Source organism: Punica granatum, chromosome 2 (assembly GCF_007655135.1).
Source record: "Punica granatum isolate Tunisia-2019 chromosome 2, ASM765513v2, whole genome shotgun sequence".
Lineage (NCBI taxonomy): Eukaryota > Viridiplantae > Streptophyta > Magnoliopsida > Myrtales > Lythraceae > Punica > Punica granatum.
In genome coordinates this window covers 4,601,899-4,626,416 of record NC_045128.1, presented here as the reverse complement: position 1 = coordinate 4,626,416, position 24,518 = coordinate 4,601,899, and the positions used below count along the sequence as shown (strand labels likewise).

Here is a 24,518-nt window from a genome sequence, read left to right as displayed (position 1 = left end):
TTGAATAGAAAAAAATTGAAGAAAAAGGGAAATAATAATAATTGTGTTGTTGAATTGAAGATAAGTAAAATTAAAGTGAAGTAGAGTTAAAAAAATTACTCATTTGCCAAGCAAGGCCTAGACGCTGCAAATGCAATATTTTTCACCCACTTCCCTAAGACGATTCAGAAGGTGGACATTTCTACAACTCCAGCCAAAGCGTTCGTGAGAAGAAATTACAATCCACAGCAAGGAGGGGCGAGATCCATAGAGAGGATGGACGGACCCGGGATAGGAGTCTAGGAAAGGCGAGGCATCTGGCCGGGCAGTGATTATCGGAAGGTTTATAATGCATGCATGCGTATGACCATTGCATTTTCATCAAAGTTGCCAATATGATATCATCATAAACATACATGTAGGATATGATTTCTCCTTAAAATTAGCTGCTAGCCGGAAAAGGATATGTGGACGATTTCACATATACTAGCTAGCTAGCTAACTAGTTTATTGCATAATCAGATGCCTTCGAATCTGACCATCGGAATAGCGTATTTTGTTCATCAGGAGAACAAGGGGTTAGGCTTTCTGATCTTGGTGGATTGCTCAAAGGCATAGGCTATCTCGATGAGCTTAGGCTCGGAACCTCTTAGCCCCGAGAAGCAAATGCCAAATGGCACTCTATCAGCATCATATCCTGCAGGGACACTAATTCCCGGGTGCCCCCCGATTGCAAGAATGGAGGTCACATCTGAGCCTAATGATACCAAAGCGTCGAGTTTGTTCCTCTTCATGAAGTTCACGAAGCCATTCTTGTTGATTTTTGCTAGATTTTGAACTGATGATTTATAATTGGGGTCATCTGTCCCATTGGTCATGTGGGCTAATTCGAATAGCTGCGGCTTATACTCCTTGATCTATTCCTGCAATTATCACGAAATTGGTTTATGGAAACCAACATTATACTTGTCAGTCACTTTCTCCAGTTTTGTGCACCGGTCGTGAAATTCACAAAATACATTTCCACTAGACCGTTGGAATCTCGGTTTCACTTTCGAGTACAATGATGGATTAGTGTCAAATATATAGCTCGTCTGTGTGAATCAAGCTATCTAGGAACCTATACGATGCAATATGTATAGAGCTATAGACAAATGCATCGATATTCTCTTACCGCAGCCTTGTGCTAGTTATTGAAGGCAATGATATATTGCAAGAAGTGAACTGGGGTAGACACGAGATCCTTAAGGTAAGCATTAAGAGCTATTTTGAACTCGAACAGCGTCGCTACTGACTCCGAGGTGCCATTGGAAAATGTTCGGTTCAGGACCAGATTGTCCACCAAGAATGCACCCTTTTTCCTGGGAAATATAAAGTACCGCGTAAAACTTTCGACTGACTGCGACTGTTATGCAGAATTATAAAGTGTATAGCGATATATCCTGAATTTGATTTTCCATTTATTGATTAGCCAAGTTAATAAATATACCTCAATGTATTGAAGTGGCTCTTAAAAACTATACTTTCAATTGATCCTTCGGCGAATTTGAAGAAAGCATCCCTAACAATTCCAAGTCTCTTGCCTTTGAGCCCATCGGCTTTGAGAAATTGCTTGTAGCCCCCCGTGGGACCTATTTTGAAGCTGCCCTTGTTGCTTGGGCATCGTGACGGTCGAAACCGACTATGATATTGGGCATCGGACACTGTTCTGCACATTGGCCTATAAACAACAATACACTTCAAGACACATCTTGATTTATCACATCAAGAAAGAATCTAACAATATTTGGCCTTTCTTCATGTCGTTGCCTGATAAAAAAAAAAATGACGTGCATGAAAAGCTGCGAAATTTCTAGTGGCCATTATAGAATGCAACATAAAGTTGGAAAGAAACGTGGGAATTAGCTTTTTCTGTTTTTGATGACGGAACTTTTCATTATATATAGAAATTGGCGTGCAATATCTTTTTCATAGAAATTGATGTGCAAAAGTACATCACATGTTTAGATTATTATTTTGTACGAATATGAAAAAGTAAACTGATTGAGAAATGAATTTAGTGCAGTAATACTTCTTGAGCCGTTCTCAACATGAAATCAATTTCTAGTTTTCGGTTTCGTTCTCATTAGTGGCGTTTTCGTACCCGATTGACTACAATAAAGGATCATAAGACGTTTAACGTTTTTATCAAGAAAAATAGTTGCTTGATATTATTAGTAGGGAACAGTTAAAAGTAGTTTATTCCTAAATCACACAAGAATTTAATTTATCTATACTTACCCAACCGTGTCTTGTCTAGGAGTAATTGGAACTAGACCTCCACGACTGGTGAGGCCAACGGTAGGTTAATGCGCACAAAGGCATTTGAAATATTGATCCATCTGTCTCGGAGCCGAGTGTCACTGCCACCAGGTTTGCTGCCGCAGATATTGCTGATCCGCTGCTGGACCCTCATGGATCTGCCGTTAGATTATAGGGATTCTACTCGAGGGAACAACATCACCATGTCACACTTTGTCAGAGATTAATAGGAAGAAGGGCGCATTTGATGCATGATAATACATTACCTTCTGTGCTATATCGACTCGAAACAACTTTGTGCCAAAAGATCGTCATCCCTAATCACAGTAACATGCCCTTGCCCTACCTCGTTAATTAAGCCATACTGTTGTCATTCCTTCTTCAAGCCGCATGCCTTGCTGATCCACAAAATATCCCTCGTGCGTATTTGTATACGTTGACCATCTACCTCCACAATCTGTCCCATTTTGCTGCTATACCATTTTTCGGCCATGGAACGCTACCTGCCACGGTAGGAGGGAAAGATATTCATCGTGATCCGTGGATTGGTGGAGTACGTGTTAGAGAACATAAAATTGGTATTAGTACGTAGGAGCCATTGTTGGTGACGGCAAAAGAAATAGTAATGGAGAGACACTGCTAATTAACCAGAAGAGACAGGCTAAGGAAGAAAGTATGTCGAGAGAGTCCGTTAGAGGGACAACTATGTTTCAAATATCGTAGACTTTTCATCTTTTGGCTTTACTATGTTTCTAATTATGTACGGGGTCAGGAAATATGGGTGGTTCCGCATCAATTGTCTAATGATGATTTCTCATCTCTTTGTTTCGTCCTTTGGCAAGTTTTTCTTTCAAATTGAAACCTTCTTATTACTCGAACACACAACAACAATTCCGCAAGAAAGTTAATATATAGATAATGAGAAATCTACTACTTTCCACCAAAAAATCAAACATTTCCTAATTTGGGTTTTATAATTTATGGAAATTATAATAAGTAAATAATACTAAATAAATATATCCTTCCAACGACGAGATTTGTTTCCTTCATATCTCATGGGCCTTGCCTCTTAACGCAAGCCCATAAAGCGAGTTACCGAATATAGATTAGTCACAATTTGCATCTCATATATATTATATATAGTCGTTCCTTTCGGTCCTCTATATCGATTTTTCTTTGGTTGAGAGCCGGAAAGACAGAGGAAGAGAGATGGACAAGCTAGCCGTTCTGGCGCTGATCGTTTTCGCAGCTGTTATGGCACTGCCGTTCGTTTGGTGCACGGCTGATGATCCTGAGAAGGTTGCCGAGTGGTTCCGTGCGCTCCCCTCGGCGAAGGAGAAGACCACTCAGCTCCACTTCTACTTCCATGATACTGTCACCGGCAAGAACCCCACCGCTGTCCCGATAGCCCGGGCGCCCTCCACGGACAAATCCCCAACCATGTTCGGTTTCCTCAGCATGATGGACGACCCGCTCACCGTAGGGCCGGACCCAAATTCCGAGCCTGTAGGACGGGCCCAGGGCATCTATGGGTCCGCGGGGCAGGATTCGCTGGGCCTCCTCATGACCCTGAACTTTATGTTCACAAGTAAGGAGTATAATGGCAGCACCCTGAGCGTCTTAGGCCGGAACCCGATTTTCGAGACCTATCGTGAGATGCCAATCACCGGAGGGACAGGGGTTTTCCGACTGGCCCGTGGGATTGCAACGGCAAAGACCCATGTATTCAACACCACCAGTGGCGATGCGATTGTTGAGTATAAGGTTATAATCTTGCATTACTAAATATAAACAATTTATCATGTAGTCTTCGACTCTTCGCTTCGTCATGACTAATTAATATCATCATATTTTTATATTTAGTAAGTTCATAAGTTAGTACATTTAACTAATTATGTGCCATTAGCGTAGTAACGATCCTCTCTATTTATTGGCACTATATACTGGGCCTTCTTCTGAGATACATTCTTCGAGTGCGTGGTTTGATTGTTGCAAGAATGATGGCTCTGCCCCATTGGGTCACATCGCTGTCTGCCAGTTGTTTGGTCCCAGAAAGTTGTAAAATTTAGAATTTTTCTCTTGATTGAAAGTGACAATTAAATTATTCTTTAAAGTCATTAAAAGCACCTAAGTTAATATTTAAATGGAATTATTTTAGATTAATAAGATGACGGTGTCCGTGGTTTCGGGAAAATAAATTGCTATACTTAACATAGAAATCATAGTAGCGCAGATTCTTACAAATTTTTCTTGATGCAAACTAATGACATTATAGCCTTATATGGGGTAACTTGGGACATCTACCATCACATATGACCCGTCACTGAAAAAGACCATCGATGCTACTTTTCAGTAAACTATGCATATGGCTTCTTGCTTAAATGTTGTCTATTAAGCGAATTTTCAACTGAAAGAAAGATATGAAATTCTTTTTATTATTTTGATCCGGAGGTGCATTATCATAATGAGGATTCAATTCAGAGTCTTTTAGTTTCGAGTTCGCGTCTTATGTTACTAAATCACTAAGACCCCTTCCTCGTGAAGGAGCCATGGCAAGCTGTGTTTTAGCCTCGAAAAATTGTATTACTTGATAAAGGACGGGGAAACTAAGAAAATTTTTTGAGGAGCATAATTTGTCTTAGTGAGTCTATTTAGCTTCTTGGTCCTCGTCGTTATATATGATAAGCCAACCAACAAATTACCGCTAACAGTGCAGCCACGTTTGATTTGACCGGACGTGTAAAAAAGAAGAAGATTTTATTGGAAATATGGACTTATTACTTGAGCAGGTGCCAGCTTTTCGTTATTTCAAACCATTCAATACAAATTAAATATAAACTTGCCGTGTATTCCACACGGTGAATGGGTATTCGGGTATATAATACTCTCTAATATATATCTTGGCCGTGGATATTCGGGGATATAATACTCTCTAATATATATCTTGGCTAAGTAATTTTCATCATGTAGGACTAAAGTTATCTTTTAGTTTTTACCATTGTTATCAGAACCGGACCGGATATCAAACTGGTCAAGGCATGAGTTCATGGGTTTGTGGGTTCAACCAGGGGTTCGATGGGTCGGACCGCTTGTTTAATTATAAAATAAATAAATAATTATTATTCTAAAAAAATAACATAAAATACAAGAAAATTCAAAATAGTAATAAATATTAGATAATATTTTATATGTGTTCAAAAAATACAAGAAAAGATAGAATATTAGATTAGCGACCTATATTCAGTTACCAATTCTATAACGATATTTTCTAATTATTCCCTATTATTAGAGTAATTTACAACTGATATTCTTTAGTTGTCAAAAGCTCTAGGATTTGACGACCAATTGTTTGATTAAGAATGCAGTAATGGCCACATGGCCTCTCTCTTCTCTCCTTCCTTCCTGATTCCTCTGCAATCTCCCTCAAGTCTATCTTTTCACCCTTCCTCTTCTTCTTCAAAAGAAATCATCAAATCTCCCTCAAATCTCCCAGCCTCCTCTGCAATGTCCTCCCGGTTCTTCTTCTTCTTCCTCTTCATCTCCCCACCGACCTCTTCTTCTCCCATAACACCTGCTCAACAGCCCCAAATCTTGTTCTTCATTCCGACCGGTTCGGTGTGTGTATCTGTGTGTGGGGTTCTCTGGTGATGACTAGAGAGAGAAGCCATAGAAGGAGGTGGAAGAGAAAGAGAGGAGGAGCTATGGCAGAATTGATCCCGCAATCTTCCCCATTTCACATCCATCAAAACTCAATCAAACAACCTCGCTTATATCTGCTCTCTCTGCTTGATTCGTCGAAAAGCTTGTTCTATTTCTTCGAGAAGACAATGTCGGGCAGGGGAAAGTGCAGCAAGGGCCTTGGAAAGGGAGGAGCCAAGAGGCATAGCTGCAGGAAGGCTAGGGTTTTCGATTCAATTTTGCAATTTCTGCTAGGGAAAGGGCAGCAATGGCCTCGGAAAGGGAGGAACCAAGAGGCTTAGCCGCACAGGAACTAGGGTTTTCGATTCAACTCTACAATTTCTGCTCATTTTCGATTTCGGGTCGGGTGGGGGAGATTCGAGTTGGGTTTCCTTTATAAATCCTGGGCCCATCCAACCGGCCGGTTCGAATGGGTTCTATGGGTTTATAAAAAAAGTGACTAGTTTTTTGGGTTTGTCAGTTTTTTTTGTGCATTTTCGGTTTTTAAGAAAACCGAACCGGTCATAGGTCCGGTTTCCAATTGACCGGTCGAATCGCTCGGTCCGGTCCGGTTCTGATAACAATGGTTTTTACCCACAAAAGGTCATCTTGTTAACTTTTCATGAGCCTTGAAAAAGAATAAAACAAACTACTTCTTAAAGTTATTATTACTCTCGTTCTTGGAGAATAATTAATTCTAGCAGTGTATTATAAATCCAATAATTATATATGCTACTGATGAATACACTTAACTCTATGAGGAAAGAAATTTGGTGTAATGATATAAGTCGTCACCAGAAATCATGAGGTCTTTAGTTCAATCCTCGTCAGTGAGACCTCCATATTCTTTTATTTAGCTTTGCTTCTATTCTTTTACGAAACCATTGTTGGGGAAATGGGTGGAGATGATCAATCCGGAGACGATGGGGGTTAACACGATAGGATTCGAGGCGCGAATGACGCTTTCCAAAGAGAACTATTTGCCCCCACACAAAGTTGCTAGAGGGTTAAGGCAAAGGTCCTCCCGAGATACAACGAAGCCTTACGAATTCCTTCAACTAGCAAAATCGAGGAATTCGCTAACTCTCACTCTGATTTTTGGAATTTTCTTTAGATCATTCGAGCACTATAGCGTCTCTATTTATATGCACTCAATGGACACTATCGAAAAGTCAGAACCCTTCGTATTGGACGTAACTCTTAGATGGAATATCACCCATGGATAAGCAATTAATGATCTTACATGAATACTTAGTTAATGTAGACATTTCCATATACATCACTTGTTTTGCACTCAAATGTATCAATTGAATGAATGAACCTTCACTTCGTAACCCGAATTCGTCCAAGTACTCATGAATCATACTAAGTGACCCATTAATAAAATCCAATGAATTTGCAATCTATAATTTCCAACAATCCCCCACTAGATTGCTAATTCCAGAACACAAGTACACAACGATCATGCATAAAGAAGTGGTGTCCGCAGATTGAACCATTCCTTAGTGCAAACTCTCAAAGTATCAACAAAATGATTGGTGGCTAATCGCTTGAACCATCACTCTTAAAATCAATACCGGAAAAGTCGCACACATAATCGTAAAGTATTCGAGTAAGAGTTTATTTGCTTTAGCACTATTATGGCCATGTGCTCATCTCGTTTCATGAACATGTACGAGAGAAAAAACCATAAAGAAAACTCTCGTTGAAGCGACACCACTTCATGTCCATATAGGTGGATTTCATGACAATTAATGTCCATCCATTAAGAGTAAAACTCATCCTCCTAAAACTCAAGCGCTAAATCCTAATTCTTAGTGCACGGTGTCATTAGATAACTTGTTATTACCCTTTGAACCTCAAAACTAACTTTTGGCTAGAATGAGGTAGGGTTCCCATTATCAATGACGCGATTAGAATGGTTTTAAACCCATCTTAGCGGTGGTACTCTTAACCAAATCCCTTGACAAACCTTTCGTCAATAGATCCGCTAAATTATCAATTGACCTAACATAGGTAACAGTTATCACATCGTCCCTAATCAATTGTCTCACATACTCATGTCTCAAACTTATATGTCTAGACTTTCCATTATACACCTTATTGTACGCTCGAGACATGGTGGATTCACTATCACAATATACGGAAATGGCGAACCTACGTTGTGGTCACAACTTTATATCTAGTAAGAGATCTCTTGGTCATTCCGCTTCCTTTCCGGTAGCCGCTAAGGCTATAAATTCAACCTCCATGGTTGAATGTGAGATACAAGTTTGTTCTTGGATGCCCAACTAATGGCTCCACCTCCAATCGTAAAAATCCATCCCGATGTGGACTTATTGTCACTTAGACTCGTAATCCAACTTGCATCTGAATAACCTTCTAGTACCGCGGGATAATCACCATAGAATAATCCCAAATTTTTGGTCTTCCTAAGATAACCAAGAATCCTACAAATTCCTTTTCAATGATCGGTACTAGGACAATTTGTAAATCTCGCCAATTTGCACACAGCAAATGCGATATCGGGTCTGGTGCAATGCATTGCATACATTAGACTTCCAATTGCACTAACGTACTCTAATTGCAAGAAGAGATGGATCGGAAGTCTGATAGGGCTTGTTAAGATAGGGAAGGGACTCCAGCGGTAAGAAAGAGTCACTCAGTGAATCGGTGGATCACACACTTGTTGGAGACAGGGGCAGGTCTGACTATTTATAAAGTATACAAGTGTTGAAAGAGTGAAGTCTGGGGGCAAGGGGAAAGGTGAGGCTATAGCCCTGCCATTATTCTCACTTAACTTGAAGTTCGGATCGAATGGAGTGTTTGAACTTCTCCAATACTTTCTCGATGTAGTGAGATTGGTTTAGTGCAAAGCCCCTTTCATGCTTTTGCACCTTTATACCTAGGATTGTATCTACATCGTTGAGATCTTTCATCTTAAAATTCGAGGTTAGATACTCTTTGGTCTCACGAACACCTTCCAAATCCGTCCTAAAGATCAAAAAATCGTCCACATAGAGACAAATAATTACACCGTACCTATCGGTGAATTTAGTGTAAATACACTTATTCGCACAATTATGCGAAAAACCATATGACAAAATAACCGAGTCAAATTTCTCATGCCACTGTTTAGGCGCTTGTTTCAAGCCATATAATGACTTGATCAATTTACACACCTTATATTCATTCCCGGGAAGCACAAAGCCTTCTGGTTGCTCCATGTAGACTTCCTCTTTGAGATCACCATTCAAAAAGGCCGTCTTAACATCCATTTGATACACATGTAACTTATGGATAGATGCAAGTGCCATAAGGACTCGAATAGAATTCATCCTAGCCACCGGTGCATAGGTATCAAAATAATCTAAGCATTTATTTTACCTAAATCCTTTTGCCACCAATCTACCCTTAAAAGTCGGAGAACCTCCGGTTGGGTTATTCTTCCGTTTAAACACCCATTTACACCCGATAGGCTGCGATCCTTGAGGAAGATCAACTAGGACCCAAGTATTGTTGAACAATATTGAATCCATTTCATCATTGATCGCCTCTTTCCAAAATGCCGCATCCCTAGAAGCCATTGTTTCACCATAGGTTTGTGGATCACCTTCCACATTAAGCATTATGGGGATCTTCCTAATTACGGATTCTCTATCTCCCTCAACGAGATACGCTAGAGATTGCGAGGAAATGAAATCGGGACCAAAGTCCTTTTCTTTTCTCACACTTTGACTTTTCCTCGGCTCTGTATCCTTATTGTCACAAAGACGTCTCTTATTTTGATCACTTGAGATCATTGGTTCATATTCTTGTTCCGAATTTACCGAATCGTCGGAAAATTGCTTTCAATTAATACAACATCTCTAGTTTCAATTATCGTATTTGACACCAAGTCAAGAACACGATAAGCCTTAGAATGTTGGGCATATCCAACGAATACACCCTTAATGGCTCTTGGTCCTAATTTTGTTCTTTGTTGGTCGGGAACTCTATAGTAAGCCAAACACCTCCACACTTTGAAATAATCTAAGTTTGGCTTCCGACCCTTCCATAACTCATATGGAGATAACTTGAATTTTCTCGATGGTATCCTATTAAGGATATGATACGCAGTCAATAATGCTTCACCCCATAGGTTATATAGAAGTTTAGCATTTAACAACATCGAGTTAACCATATCCACTAAGGTACGGTTCTTTCTTTCCGTCAAATCATTTTGTTGAGGAGTATATGGCGCGGAACACTCATGTACCACACCTTGTTCCTCACAAAATATATCAAATTTATTGGAAAAGTATTCACCACCTCTATCATTATGAAGCACTTTGATTTTCTTGTTAAACAAATTCTCAACCTCATTCTTAAAACGTTTAAACATGCAAAAGCCTCGTCTTTACTCCTCACGAGATACACATAAGTAAATCTTGAGAAGTCATCAATAAAAGTGATAAAATATCGTTTTCCACCTCTTGTTAGAATTCCGTTTAATTCACAAACATCCGAATGGATGAAATCTAACACTTGTGAATTTCTTTCACTCTTTTTAAGAAACGGTTTCTTGGTAATTTTTTATTGAACACAAATTTCACATTTATCCACAAGTTTATCATCACTTAGATTGATGTAACCATTCTTTTGCATATATTGTAAAGTTTTAAAATTAAAATGTGCTAAACGCGCATGCCACAAAGAATAAGATTCAACAATATAAGCAGAAGAATTAGCTTTATTCATATCAATACTCAACTTGAACATGTCATCGCTATAATATCATTTTTCCAAATACATATCACCCTTAAGCAAGACTAACTTTTTCGGATTCTAATATAACCTTGAACCCCTTGTTGCACAAAAGACTCGCGGACAGTAAATTCTTTCTTACATCGGGAACATGCAACACGTTGATTAAGATCAATTTCTTCCCGGATGTAAAGTTGAGTTCCACCGTCCCTTGACCGAGCACCTTGACCGATTGATGGTTGCCCATAAGCACCTCACGGTTTGCCATTGGTTCATAGCTCTTGAATTGTTGCCAGTCGTTACACACATGGACAATAGCTCCGGAGTCGAGCCACCTGTCTGCACCTAATTTCGGTCCATCGGCTCCGGGGGAGCGAAATTATCATTTCCCAATTTATCACCTTTTCCTTAAAAAAAAAAGAAAAAAAATCCCGGAGCTCGCTCATTCTCCGAAAGGAAAACCGAAAAAAAAAACCTCAGCTCGGCCCGTCCTCACGCACGGCCGACGGCTCGATTTTGTGGATCCTCTCGGCTCGGAACGACCGGGATTTCTCGGAGCTCGTCCACAGAAACAAAAAAAAAACGCGACTCGACCTCACACCCGAGACTCGGAGCTCGACCTCACGCCCGAAGACCCTCAGCTCGATTTTTCGTCGAGACCCACGGCTCGACCTCACGCCCCGAAGACTCCCAGCTCGACTTCTCGTCGAGACCCACAGCTTGCTCATGAGAGACTCCCAGCTCGACTTTTCGCCGAGACCCGCAGCTCGCCCACGGCTGAAAAGTTTCCAGCTCCCTCGCCGAACCCGCAGCTCGAGTTCGTCCACGACTCGGCCGCCCCCTCCTCGCCCACGACTCGGTCGGCCTCTCCTCGTCTTCACCTTTTTTTTTTCTTCTAATCGGATCCGGATCTCCATTGAACAGACAGGCCCGGCCCAGAAGCCCAGCGCGGCCCGGTTCAGATCTCCACGGCCCAGCCGAGTCATCCAGCTCGGCCCAGTAGCAACACGTCCACCGGCCCACTAGCCTCGGCCCGGTCCGTCCAGCAGCGGCCTAGTTTGGCCCAACAACTGGCCCGAATCCCAGCGGCCCAATCCGGCCCAGTTCAGCCCAATCGCAGCCCAATTCGTCCGCCGATTTCCTTTTATTTTTTATTTTATTTACAGAACCGCCCCTCAACTTCCCGAACTAGGTAAATTCTCAACTTAGTGGCATGATTAAGGCTCATTTCCTGAATATTATTGCTTGCTTGATGGATATAATGTGAAATGAGTGTTCTTGGGTCGCGTGGGTGATCGGATTTGTCCCGAACTCGATTTTAAGAACTTTTCATTTCGTCACATTTCAGTCCAGAGGACGCATTTTATTTTTTTTCAGATCTGGCCCGAACTCTAAAATTTATTTTCAATCAAGTCCCGGTCATTTTACTATTTTCCAATCAGTCCTTGGATTTTTCAGAATTTTTCAACCATCTGAAATAACTTTCCAAGTTGTTTCAGTTTAGTCCCGGGGCCTTTTTTCACCTTTTTCAGATCTGCCCCGAACTCTAAAATTTATTTTCAATCAAGTCCCGATCATTTTACTATTTTCCAATCAGTCCTTGAATTTTTCAGAATTTTTCAAGCATCCGAAATAACTTTCCAAGTTGTTTCAGTTTAGTCCCGGGGCCTTTTTCACCTTTTTCAGATCTGCCCCGAATTTCAAAATTTCTTTCCAATGAAGTCCCGGTCATTTTACTATTTTCCAATCAGTCCTGGAATTCCTAGAAATTTTCAAGCATCCCAAGGAACTTTCCAAGCTGTTTCAGTTTAGTCCTGGGACCATTTTTTCGTTTCCAGATCAGTCCAAATTTTCAAATTCGTTTCAAACAAGTCCTGGGACATTTTCAGTAATTTTACATAGTCCCCAACTTTTTTTAAGAATTTTCAAATCGGTCCCCGAATCTTCATCCGAATTTTCAAATCAGTCCATGCTCTTTTAAAATCGTTCAATTCAGTCCCCTGGACATTTTCTAAAAATATCCGACCCTTTCCTACTTGGATCACCCACCGACAATGTATGTGCCTCATTTAAATATTTTATTTTTGTAATTATATGTATACAACGTGACCATGTCGGAAATTAGAGTTTATCGGGCAATCAACTAATGGCTATCTCGACAATTCGAAATCCGTAAACTAAAGCATTCGGCAAATTTCTAATTAATCTAAAATTCTACATGCGGGGTAATTGGGACGTTAAATTTGGCTAAATTAAATCACTGGACTCTCTTCAATAAATGGTACGAACTGATTAATAATCTGTAATCGTATCGACAAGTTCAAGAACTGTTAGTCATGCCCTTTTCAAAATTCACAATTTCAAAAGTACCGAGATACGTACAACGTAATCTTGATTTTCATGCATACACATATTTACCGATTCAAGGGCATAATTACCGGTTCTTGTCCTGCGGTCACTCTAGTGTAGGTTTGTGTTTAGAACGGGTTAAAACATGGGAAAACGGATTAATTTCAAACTCGGCTTAAATCAAACATGGGCAAATAGTCAAGTAGAGGGTTAGGTTTTGGGTTTTAGGTAAAAACACTCTTAATCTGTAAAAGCCATATTGTCACGATACAGAATAATCTAAAAATAACCCACTCATTCGAGACTTGACTATGGATATCATGTCTGTCGAGTCCGTTAAATGATGTCGAATGCTACATACCCTATCCATCATCCTATTTGTTTGTTTTATGGTAGGATTTGTATGCCAAAATACCCCGGATAATAATTGATTAACTCACGTAAATTCGGCAATAACAAAATCTCATTGTTTGTTTATTTGCGCTTACTTGTTACATTTTTACACTTATTTGTTATGCGGGTCGAGCCCGATCCTTTAGGATACGATTCACTGGGTCCAATGCCCATAACCTTCGATCACGGGGTCCAATGCCCCCATACACCGAGTGCGCATTTTAATTTAATTTCCGGTCTTTTCCAAAATCATACGGTGAGCATGAGTGAAATAACGGCCGAACGCGAACCGACCGGGATTCAGTCATTGTAATTTATCTTTTATTTGAGAGAACAATGTAAAGGTTTTATGATGCATATTTATTCATGTAATAATCCCGGTTGGAGAGTGGACGGGTCAAAGTGTTTTTTCGAATTTACGGTGTCAAAATGCATAAGATGAGCGGAACTTAATTAAGCGGTAATTAAATTAAAATAGCAAGCCTAGACAAGCTAGAGTACCGAAAGGGCGTGTGGGATATAGGCCCACACGTAATAGAACCCCCGAATTCGGAATTTTCGGTTCCGTACAGACCATTGCCTTAACATTTTAGGTGTACCCCGTACCCCTAGACCTGGTAACTTGTCGGCCCTCGACCTTCGGGTCGTAAAATGGCAAGTGGCGACTCCTTCTCACGTGCGTCCGTCGCGCGTCCCCGGGAAGGTGGACACTCCCAAGCCGCGTTGCAGTTAGGCGCGCGCATGCGTGCCCCGACGAGACGAAATTCGGGTGCGCACACCACTAATTATAGGACTTATCAAACATGGCTATGTTGAGTTCGGTAATCATACCAATCTCCAATATCTCGATTCCTCCCGTAACCATGGCCACTAAGTCCATGTCCTCAACCATATTGGCTTTGGAAGTTGTGGCATCTTTCTCCCTTTTGAGAAGTTTACAATCCTTAATGCAGTGCCCTTTCTTATTGCAATGATAACAATTGCGAGACTTTCTCTTCTTCTCTTGCGTGTCCTCGGTCTCGGACGTAGCCATTCGCTTGCCTTTCCGAGAGTTCTTGGACTCACTCACATGGTTCACTTTAGAACTTTGGGGAAAATATACCGCATCGCGCTTCCGAGTTTCCTCTTCAATACGCAAATGCCTAAGTATTTTCTCCACAGTGAAGTCCTTCTCCATATGCAGGAGTTTCTTCCGGTAATCGTTCCAAGGCGATGGTAACTTTGAGATGGTAGCCCCGACTTGTAGCGATTCCGGAATAATAACTTTCAGGTCATGAAGCCTGCTTACAAGGATTTGTAGTTCATGAATTTGATCCATGATAGGGACACTATTGAGCATTATGAATTCGAAATACTTCATCATTAAAAATTTATCGATACCTTGCCGCTCGGTGTTGTATTTCTCCTCAAGAGCTTTCCATATCTCCATCGGGGACTGCATCGACATGTAGAGATCGTACAATTGATTGGACAAAGTGTTGAGGATGTGTCCACGACATGTGAATTTGTCTTCCTCGCGTTTCTTCTTGAGTTTGGCCACCTTTGCGATTTCCTCGGGGGTTGCATCGGGGGCGAGATCTTTCAAAGGGTTGCAGGTTTGGGTCCAGAACGTACGGCACATTTAAGACGGTAAGGAGGAACAACATCTTGTCCTTCAAGCGGTTGAAGTTTGTGCCGTCAAATCGATCGAGTTTCACGAACTCTTGGTTCATCACTTTGAACGCGGTGGTAGCCTCCGTCGCCATCTCAAAATAGTTCTCTTTGATTGTTGGGGAAATGGGTGGAGACGATCGATCCGGAGGCGATGTGGGGTTAACACGATAGGATTCGATGCGCGAATGACGCTTTCCAAAGATAACTATTTGCCCCCACACAAAGTTGCTAGAGGGTTAAGGCAAAGGTTCTCCCGGGATACAACGAAGCCTTACGAATTCCTTCAACTAGCAAAATCGAGGAATTCGCTAACTCTCACTCTGATTTCTGAAATTTCTTCAGATCATTTGAGCACTATAGCGTCTCTATTTATATGCACTCAATGGACACTATCAAAGAGTCAAAACCCTTCGTATTTGACGTAACTCTTAGATGGAATATCACCCATGGATAAGCAATTAATGATCTTACATGAACACTTAGTTAATGTAGACACTTCCATATACATCACCTGTCTTGCACTCAAATGTATCCATTGAATGAATGAACCTTCACTTCGTAACCCGAATTCGTCCAAGTACTCATGAATCACACTAAGTGACCTATTAATAAAATTCAATGAATTTGCAATTTATAATTTCTAACAACCATATGCCTATTTTATAACTGGAAACAAAAAGCTTAACTACATGCATACATTAGAAATAAATATGATCGAAAATGAAACAACATATTGAGCAGTATTTGGATTTCAACAGGACAAAAAAGAAGAGAAAAACAATAAAGGGGACTAAAAGTTGAAATCTCAAATATAGAATTATTAAAAAATAAAAGTATAATTAAGTATAAAGAAATGTGACCTTTAATGACATGTACAGATTCTCCATCGAGGAAGTGCTCGGAAAATTATGTACGGGGTCAATAAATATGGGTGGCTCAGCATCAATTGTCTAATGATGATTTCTCATCTCTTTATTTCGTCCTTTGGCAAGTGTTTCTTTCAAATTGAAACCTTCTTCTTAGTCCTTTCTTTTCCCCCTTCAAAGGATATATTATTAGCCAACTCGTCATAGGAATGATTACATGCACATGAAAAATAGATCAAATGCATGAAAAATTGATTGGACATTTTCAAAATTCAATGAAAATATTTAATGATAAGTACTCAAAAATTCAATCGATTATGAGGAGAGGGAATGCTCAAAATATCTAAATGGATAGATTGATTTGGAATTGGTTAAATTTCTTTTTTGCTCATCTATCATTATTCCACTGGTCATCTATATATCTATATATATATATATATATATATATATAGATATTGCGCATGGCAAGAAAGGATCTTCACCACCTAGCAGCTAATTACTATTGGGAAAGTGACAAATAGGAAATTCCTAATCTAAGATATAATACAAGCAAAAAGTAATTTGAAACACTAATATATATGTTCATCCCTAAACCTAATAATAAAACATGTCCCCTTTTCAGATTTGCGGCATTTCTTGTGAAATTTTGCTTGTGTGAAGATATGGAAATTGGCAGGCTTCTGACTGCTAGGCATGGACTAGGCGACTAGTGCAATGATACACACTTTAATTTGGATAGAAAATTGGCATTGCAAGACAAACAAATCTAAGATAAGAAAAATAATTTTCCTATATTAAGTGCCCAAACGTGCATGACATGGAAAGGTACTAACCCAAAAAAAAAAAAATGGAATGCATGAGGGAGGAAATATAGTGTCATGATAAATACTCTCGCCTCATCATTTAAATGTTTTAGATTTGATTCTCATAGTAGCACTACCCATATAATTTTTATTTTGTTATACCAAATTCATAAATCTCCTTTATAATCGGAAAATAAAAAATATATATAACTCGTTATGCCAAAAGTAATACCAACTCATCAATTAATAATTCAAAGTTTAGTAAGCTAATGAATTTCGAGAAATATGAGGATTTTAATTACTAACATTTTCTTATTAATTTCCCGTGAAAGGTTGATTTTCTTGTGAAAATGAACACAAACCCAAAAATAATTGCATTATCTCGAACACACAACACCAAATCCGCAAGAAAGTTAATATATAGATAATGAGAAAAAGAAAGTTAATATATAGATAATGAGAAATCTACTATTTTCCACCAAAAAATCAAACATTTCGTAATTCGGGTTTTATTTATGGAAATTATGATAAGTAAATAATACTAAATAAATATATTCTTCCAACGACGAGAATTTGTTTCCTTCATATCTCATGGGCCATGCCTTTTAACGCAGGCCCATAAATATACATAAGTCACAATTTGCATCTCGTATATATTATATAAAGTCGTTCCTTTCGGTCCTCTATATCGATTTTTCTTTGGTTGAGAGCCGGAAGGACCGAGGAAGAGAGATGGACAAGCTGGCCGTTCTCGCGCTGATCGTTTTTGCAGCTGTTACGGCACTGCCGTTCGTTCGGTGCACAGCTGATGATCCTGAGAAAGTTGTCGAGTGGTTCCGTGCGCTCCCCTCGGCGAAGGAGAAGACCACTCAGCTCCACTTCTACTTTCATGATACTGTCTCCGGCAAGAACCCCACCGTTGTCACGATAGCCCGGGCGCCCTCCACGGACAAATCCCCAACCATGTTTGGTCTCCTCAACATGATGGACGACCCGCTCACCGTAGGGCCGGACCCAAATTCCGAGCCCATAGGACGGGCCCAGGGCATCTATGGGTCTGCCGGGCAGGACTCAGCGGGCCTCCTCATGACCCTGAACTTTGTGTTCACAGGTAAGGAGTATAATGGCAGCACCCTGAGCGTCTTAGGCCGGAACCCAGTTTTTGAGACCTATCGTGAGATGCCAATCACCGGAGGGACAGGGGTTTTCCGACTGGCCCGTGGTATTGCAACGGCAAAGACCTATGTATTCAACACCACCAGTGGCGATGCGATTGTTGAGTATAACGTTATAGTCTTGCATTACTAAATGTAAACAATTTATCATGTGGTCTTCACTCTTCGCTTCATCATGACTAATTAATATCATCATATTTTTATATTTAGTAAGTTCATAAGTTAGTGCATTTAACTAATTATGTGCCATTAGCGTAGTAACGATCCTCTCCATTTATTGGCGCTATATACTTGGCCTTCTTCTGAGATACATTCTTCGGGTGCGTGGTTTGATTGTTGCAAGAATGATGGCTTTGCCCTATTGGGTCACCTCGCTGCCTGCTCTTTTGTTTGGTCCCAGAAAGTGATGAAATTTAGCGTTTTACCCTTGACCTAAAGCCACAATTACATTATTTTTTAAATTCATCGGAAACACTTCGCATTCGGAGTAAGTTGATATCTGAATGAAATTACTCTGGATTAATAAGATGATGGTGTCCGTAATTTCACGGAAATAAATGACTACACTTTACATAGAATTAATAGATAGAGCAGATTCTTACAAATTTTTCTTGATACAAACTAATGACATTATAGCCGTCTATGGGGTAACTTGGGACATTTAGCTATCACATATGACCTGTCACTGAAAATGACCATCATTGCTACTTTTCAGTAAACTATGAATACGGCTTTTTGCATAGATGTCGTCTGTTAAGCATTTCTAGAACCAAGTACCGAGAATCTTCAAATGAAAGAAGATACGAAACTTGCTTTGTTATTTTGGTCCGGAGGCGCATGATCATAAAAGAGGATTCAATTCAGAATCTTTTAGTTTCGAGTTCATGTCTTATATTATTAAATTACCAAAGACCCCTTCCTCTTGAATTTGTTATTAGGTAATGTAAGTTTATTTTTACATTACGTATGTGGAACTTAATTTGGAGGAATATGCATTTCAACTTCCCCTCTGGATTTGAAGTTCTACCCGAAGTCTCACATCAACATATATAGATCCCAAAATGAGAAGCCATGGTAAGCCAAGTGCTTTAGCCTCGAAAATTTGTATTGCTTGATAAAGGCCGGGGAAAATTAGAAAAAATTTGAGGAGAATAATGTGTCTTACACAACCCTAATTGAGTTGACATACACACCTTACCTATTTACACAAATAATAGAGATTACGAGAAAATATGCTTGATAGATTACCCAATCGACTCAAAAGAGAAACCATATCAGAAATAATATATACGCTCTAATAAACACCCTCAATCCCAAGTGAAAGTGATCACTGAGTGATTAGTGCACAACTGAGAATGACACATTGACGGTAAGTTCTTGCTGAAAATATAAATTGTAAAAATATAATGACCCTGAAGATCAGCAAAAGCGACAAGCTGTCTAACAAAATAAAAATAAAACTTGATATATTATCTAGCTCGAGCATGAAAAGCTGGCTAGACTGCGAAGTAGGCCGTTTTGTCACAACTTAAATCTCACGAAGCAAATTTCTTAGATAACCTCTAGTATTTTCACCGTTCGTTTTAAGCTTGCGTTTGGTTTTCGAGTTGGATAAGTGATCCAACTCAATTTAATTTTGTACAATGATTACAAATATTGACAAATAAATTGATGTATGAGAATATATATATATATGTATGTATGTATGTATGTATATGTGAAAGTACGTATATTGTGGAATTTATTATTAAAAATTGATTATAAAAAAGTAGATGAAAATTTTTTATTTAAAAATTAATTATAAAAAAAGTTAAAAAATATGAATAAGAAATGATTATTAAATGGTAAAAAAAGACAAAACGGTATGATTATATTGTTAAATTTGGGAAAAATAGATTTGAGTTGAGTAAATTTATTATTTGAAAAACTAACAAAGTCGGTCCATAAAGTCCAGTAAGTCATTCGCATATTGATCCCGAGGCTGGAGCTGAGAAATCATATGTGTGTGATTTAGCCACAATAGCTGTTTTTCACTTGCTTTTCTATTTTAGTTGATTTTTTTAATTCATTTGTACCCTATATTTTTACATATATTTTTGTGTTTTAATCCTCTATCTTTTTCTTCATTTATTTTTCTTTTATACTTCTTAATTAATTACCTTTTTGATTTCGTCCTAGACCTTTGATTTTTCTTTTTCATCATCTTATCCAATTTTCTATTATGAGGCGTTTGGTACGAGATAATCTATCTAAATTACTGGGGATGTGTCTTTTAAATTGCCTGAGCCCACACATTGCCAGTGATCTGGCAATCCACTACATCACCAAAATGGTAATGTGGATAGCGCCCATGGAGGGTGCCTAAGTGGATTACCACCAAGTGGTGATCTTATATACTGAAATTTCCTTATACTTACCTCATTCTCAATCAAGCAAGACGATTGCCATCACCGATTCACCATGGCCATCCTCGCCACCACAGTTACCATCCCAGCACCGCCACCATCCCAACATTGCCGCCGTGCCAGACACCACCATCTCCTCAAACCACCACCGCGGTCATCCCATTCCCCATCTTCTTCTTTCTCTACTCTACAAACCCTAATTTCGAGTTTCAGTTTCTGTGTTTTTTTTCTTATGATGGAACACGAGTTTGGGACTTCAAAATCGAAGCCTCTCCCCCTAATCGGAGCTCTATGCTTCGATTAGCAACAACAAGGGCTGCGAATTCGTCAACAATAGGGACAAAGCCTCTCCTTTTCAAACAAAAAAGAAAAGATCGAAGATGCTGATTTGGTAGAGACGCAGGGAAGAGAACCTGAGTGGAACTAGTTCCGGCATGGAGGCGTGGAGGAGAGATGCAGGAAGTGCTAGCAGGATGAGGCTATGGCTTTTTGGTTTCTTGGATGCGGCTGCGGTGTTGTTACAAATGGGAGGGAGTAGATGGAAAAGGCCAGTTGTTGAACATTTTAGGAAGCTTGTCTTTAATTTTTAGAAATTTATTATAAAATCAAATAATATAAAATATGATGACCGGTAATATTAATTGGACACCAAACATAGAAATATAGATTTCCGGTAATTTAAATGCTGGTAATCTATCTCGAGATAATGTGAATTCCTAGTAATTTGATTACCAACAATCCACCAAACGCCACCTAAGAGTAAACTCAAATTTTAATCCTCAACTTTGCTCGCTTTTCAATTTTATCCTAATTCTATCATTTTCTTTTTTAACATATAAATAGTGTCACGCATTTTGTTCCCCTTTTTTCCACGAAAGCACTAATGAATTTTTTTAAGTAAAAATTATTTAAAAAATTTAACAATTAAAAAAATAATAAAATTTAAAAATCTTTTGAAGTAAAACATTATTTAAAAAATTAAAAATTTTAAAAATAATGAAATTAAAAAGATTTGAGAGACTCGAGTGGGAAGAGAGGAGCATAATTGTGCATGGAGACCGCCATGTAAATGAGGGGCAGGAAGCCACCATATAAAGAGAGTGGGGGAACAAAATTGGTGTAGGGACTGAACGAGGCAATGGGTCTAAAGCCCTCACCACTATCCCAATGAAATTCGTCCATGACTATACCCTATGCAATGCTATTTAGGGTTCAAAGCTGGCCTCCATTGCTCCAGACGCGATCATTAGGAGCTCAAATATGCTGGCCATCCAACCTAAAGAGAGGAAGGACAAATCTTAGAATAGACTAAAATAGTAGGGGCTCGATGCCTGCCACACCGCCTTGAGCAAGGAGTTTGCGACTTTGCCTGGGACAGTGGTGGCCGGCTTTGACACACTCTCTCAAGTTCATAGGTGACCTCGCTTTCACGGTTGGTGTCCATAATTAAGCCCCATTGGCCCTCTTTTCCACCTTGATTTTCAATTTCTTTTAATTATTATATTTTAAGATATTGAAGGTATACAATTTTATTTCAAAAATTGTCATGTTAGCATTTTTGAATTAAAATTAAATAGCTAAGACAAGCATAAATTGTAACACTGTGGACATGATTGAAAAAGAAAAAATAGAATTGGGATGAAAAGGAAAAGTTATGAAAATTGAAGATTAAAACTTGACTTTCCTCCGATAACATTTTTTTAATAAAAGATGAACGAGAAAACAAATAAAGCTGCAAGATGAAAACGAATAAATAAAAAGGAAAAAGGACTAAAATAAAAAAATATTCAGAGGTATATGATGAAAACGGAATAAAATATTAGAAAATGGATTAAAAAGAAAAAGGCATGCAAAGTTAGTGGATTAAATTTATAATTTTTCCTAATTTCTACTATACATACAAATGATTGGGTATGAGCTTGAAGCTTGGAGATCCAGAATGCTACTGTTTAGCGCGTAGCTCTTATATAGAGTTGGAGTAGCTATTTGCTATACACTGCCATTTGCTCTTAGCCTCGGAAATAAACAAGATTTTTTTTATTTTTTTGGCACACTTCATCTGATTTTGTAGGGATACTCCAACGCTATCGTATAATTGTTTAAGAGGGATTCTTGATTGGTTAAAAACGAAATCGAAGTTTGTCGAATCGTGATTGTTGCAACCCTAAATTCGAAGGAGTGCGAACTTTGCATATGATCAAGAGGGTGGCGAAATCAAAGAACTTAATTAATTTAAAACTTTATTATACGTCCTACCTATGCTTTATGGAGCGAAGTAATGAAAGGGAAGAAATTAATGTAACCCCAATGTTGCGTTATCCGACCCTATGAGGTAATGAAGTACACTCGCGAGCACTCAGTTTATCCGGAGAAGAAAAAATTAAGTTACGTATTGGTTAGTCATATTGCTCATAATTTCACTGGAACATATAAAATTGGTTATAAACATTTGAAATTGAGTGCAAGGCATCATACGCTTTAATTTGTGCGTAGAAAAATGGGATATAAGGCATCAAAACTTCAAGACAAATGACAAAGCAAGATCAACGTATTGGTTTTTCTTCATAAGTGTCAAATAATTAACGAGCTATATAATAATATATATGATTTTCCTCTTTTTTTTCTTCGATGAGATCACAATGTGTTCTCAACCAATTAATTAAGATCGATTCTATTCGGACATTGATATTGATTTGGTTTGGCCACGAATTGATTCCAAGGAGTTTTCCTATTCATTGGAAGTGATATGAAACTCTGAAATCAAATAATTCAAATATGAGAAAAGTCAATGGATCTATTCAAGTTCGACTTTCTAACTACTAATATTCTCAGACATTACGCTAAAAGAGTTTTACTCCTTAATGGGCCGGTCCAGCTCAAACTTGATTAGTCTAGGCCGTAGGACTTTCTAATATTGAGGTCCACATAGATAAAATATATATCTTTTATTCAGCATCATAACCAACACCAACCCCCATAATATAACAATTGGCAGGATTTCTAATTCAGATAATATGAGATCCACTAGTGGACTATCAATCTACATCAATTACGTTACTATTATTGACCAAATTATTGACCAACAAATTAATCATACTAATACATCGTAATGTGAAATTTATGATCTATGGAAATCACAAATAAGTATAAATAATTTTCACTCACCCGCGGAGTTAGACCTGTCAAGTTGCGCGCAAATTGGCCCAACGAACACCCCCTTACCGCAAACCAAAAAATAAAAAATAGAAATTAACAACTAATTTAACTCTTGCCAATAAATTGCTTTAAGAAAGAAAGACATGTCAGCTGGATGCGCTTCCCTACCTGTTGAATCATCTGCCTTATTGAATAAGTTATGTGTTTTCAGCCAAAAAAAAAAGGTAATGTCTTTTAAGTTATGACTCATTCCGTGATGATTAAACTCTCAGATACAATACCGTTTAGGTTCAAGTACGGTAAATGCTCGATCCCTACGTCAAATAATTAGTGGATGTCTGATTTGATTATTCCAGGGACGACAACAAATTGCTGCCCTATCGGCTGGTATTGCTGTATGCCTCTTTTATTTAGTCCCCCAAAGTTGAAAAATTTGTTGATTTTTGTACTATAGTTAGATTTTGATAGGAGCTGTGTATGATCGATGCAGTCTCGAAAGGCACGTCACTTGCGTCGCAACCTATCTCATGCAATACAAATCCTTGGTGTTTTCCAGAGAAGCTATGGTTGCTTCAAATTTTTCTGGCAAAGACACCAAAATTTTCTGCACAAGTCTCTCATCCTTCATCTCTGACCCGAGAACCCTGATTTTATTTGCTATATTTATCAACTTTTCAGAATATTCCTTCACAGACTCACTCTCATCCATCTACTGCCTCTCAAACTCTCTCATTAAATTCAACACTTTCATGCTTCTAACTTTCTCATCTCCTTCATATTCAGCTTTAAGAAAATCCCAAATTTCCTTTGCAGAACCAAGTCTCATGATTCTAGTGAAAATAGTAGGAGAAACTGCAGCATACAGACATGACATTGCCTTAGCTTTTATGGTGGTTCTCTCCTTGTGATACCTGATCTGATTCATGATTGGGTTGTTGGGAAGAGAGGCTACTTCATAGTCCTGCTCTACTGCTTCCCACAAATCAGTGCCCTCCATGTAGGCTGCCATCTTTA

The 24,518-nt window shown here is 38.9% G+C and overlaps 2 protein-coding genes and 1 pseudogene across 2 annotated transcripts; 2 read left to right on the top strand and 1 right to left on the bottom strand.

Annotated features, from left to right (window-relative positions):
* Window positions 1-2,773, bottom strand: LOC116197302 (annotated as a pseudogene).
* A 639-nt stretch (window positions 2,774-3,412) lies between these two features.
* Window positions 3,413-4,302, top strand: LOC116197989 (dirigent protein 21-like). The gene has a single exon (XM_031528279.1). The coding sequence runs from the start codon at window positions 3,490-3,492 to the stop codon at window positions 4,063-4,065; it is 576 nt and encodes a 191-aa protein (XP_031384139.1). The 5' UTR covers window positions 3,413-3,489; the 3' UTR covers window positions 4,066-4,302.
* Window positions 4,303-17,465: 13,163 nt separating this feature from the next.
* On the top strand, window positions 17,466-18,161 carry LOC116197301 (dirigent protein 21-like). Its single transcript, XM_031527397.1, has one exon. It carries the CDS (start codon window positions 17,501-17,503, stop codon window positions 18,074-18,076), a length of 576 nt encoding a protein of 191 aa, XP_031383257.1. The 5' UTR covers window positions 17,466-17,500; the 3' UTR covers window positions 18,077-18,161.
* Window positions 18,162-24,518: the final 6,357 nt, after the last annotated feature.

Excerpts from the sequence above, each read along its gene's own strand:
- LOC116197989 (XM_031528279.1), top strand. The coding sequence starts at position 3,490 with ATGGACAAGCTAGCCGTTCTGGCGCTGATCGTTTTCGCAGCTGTTATG.
- LOC116197301 (XM_031527397.1), top strand. The coding sequence starts at position 17,501 with ATGGACAAGCTGGCCGTTCTCGCGCTGATCGTTTTTGCAGCTGTTACG.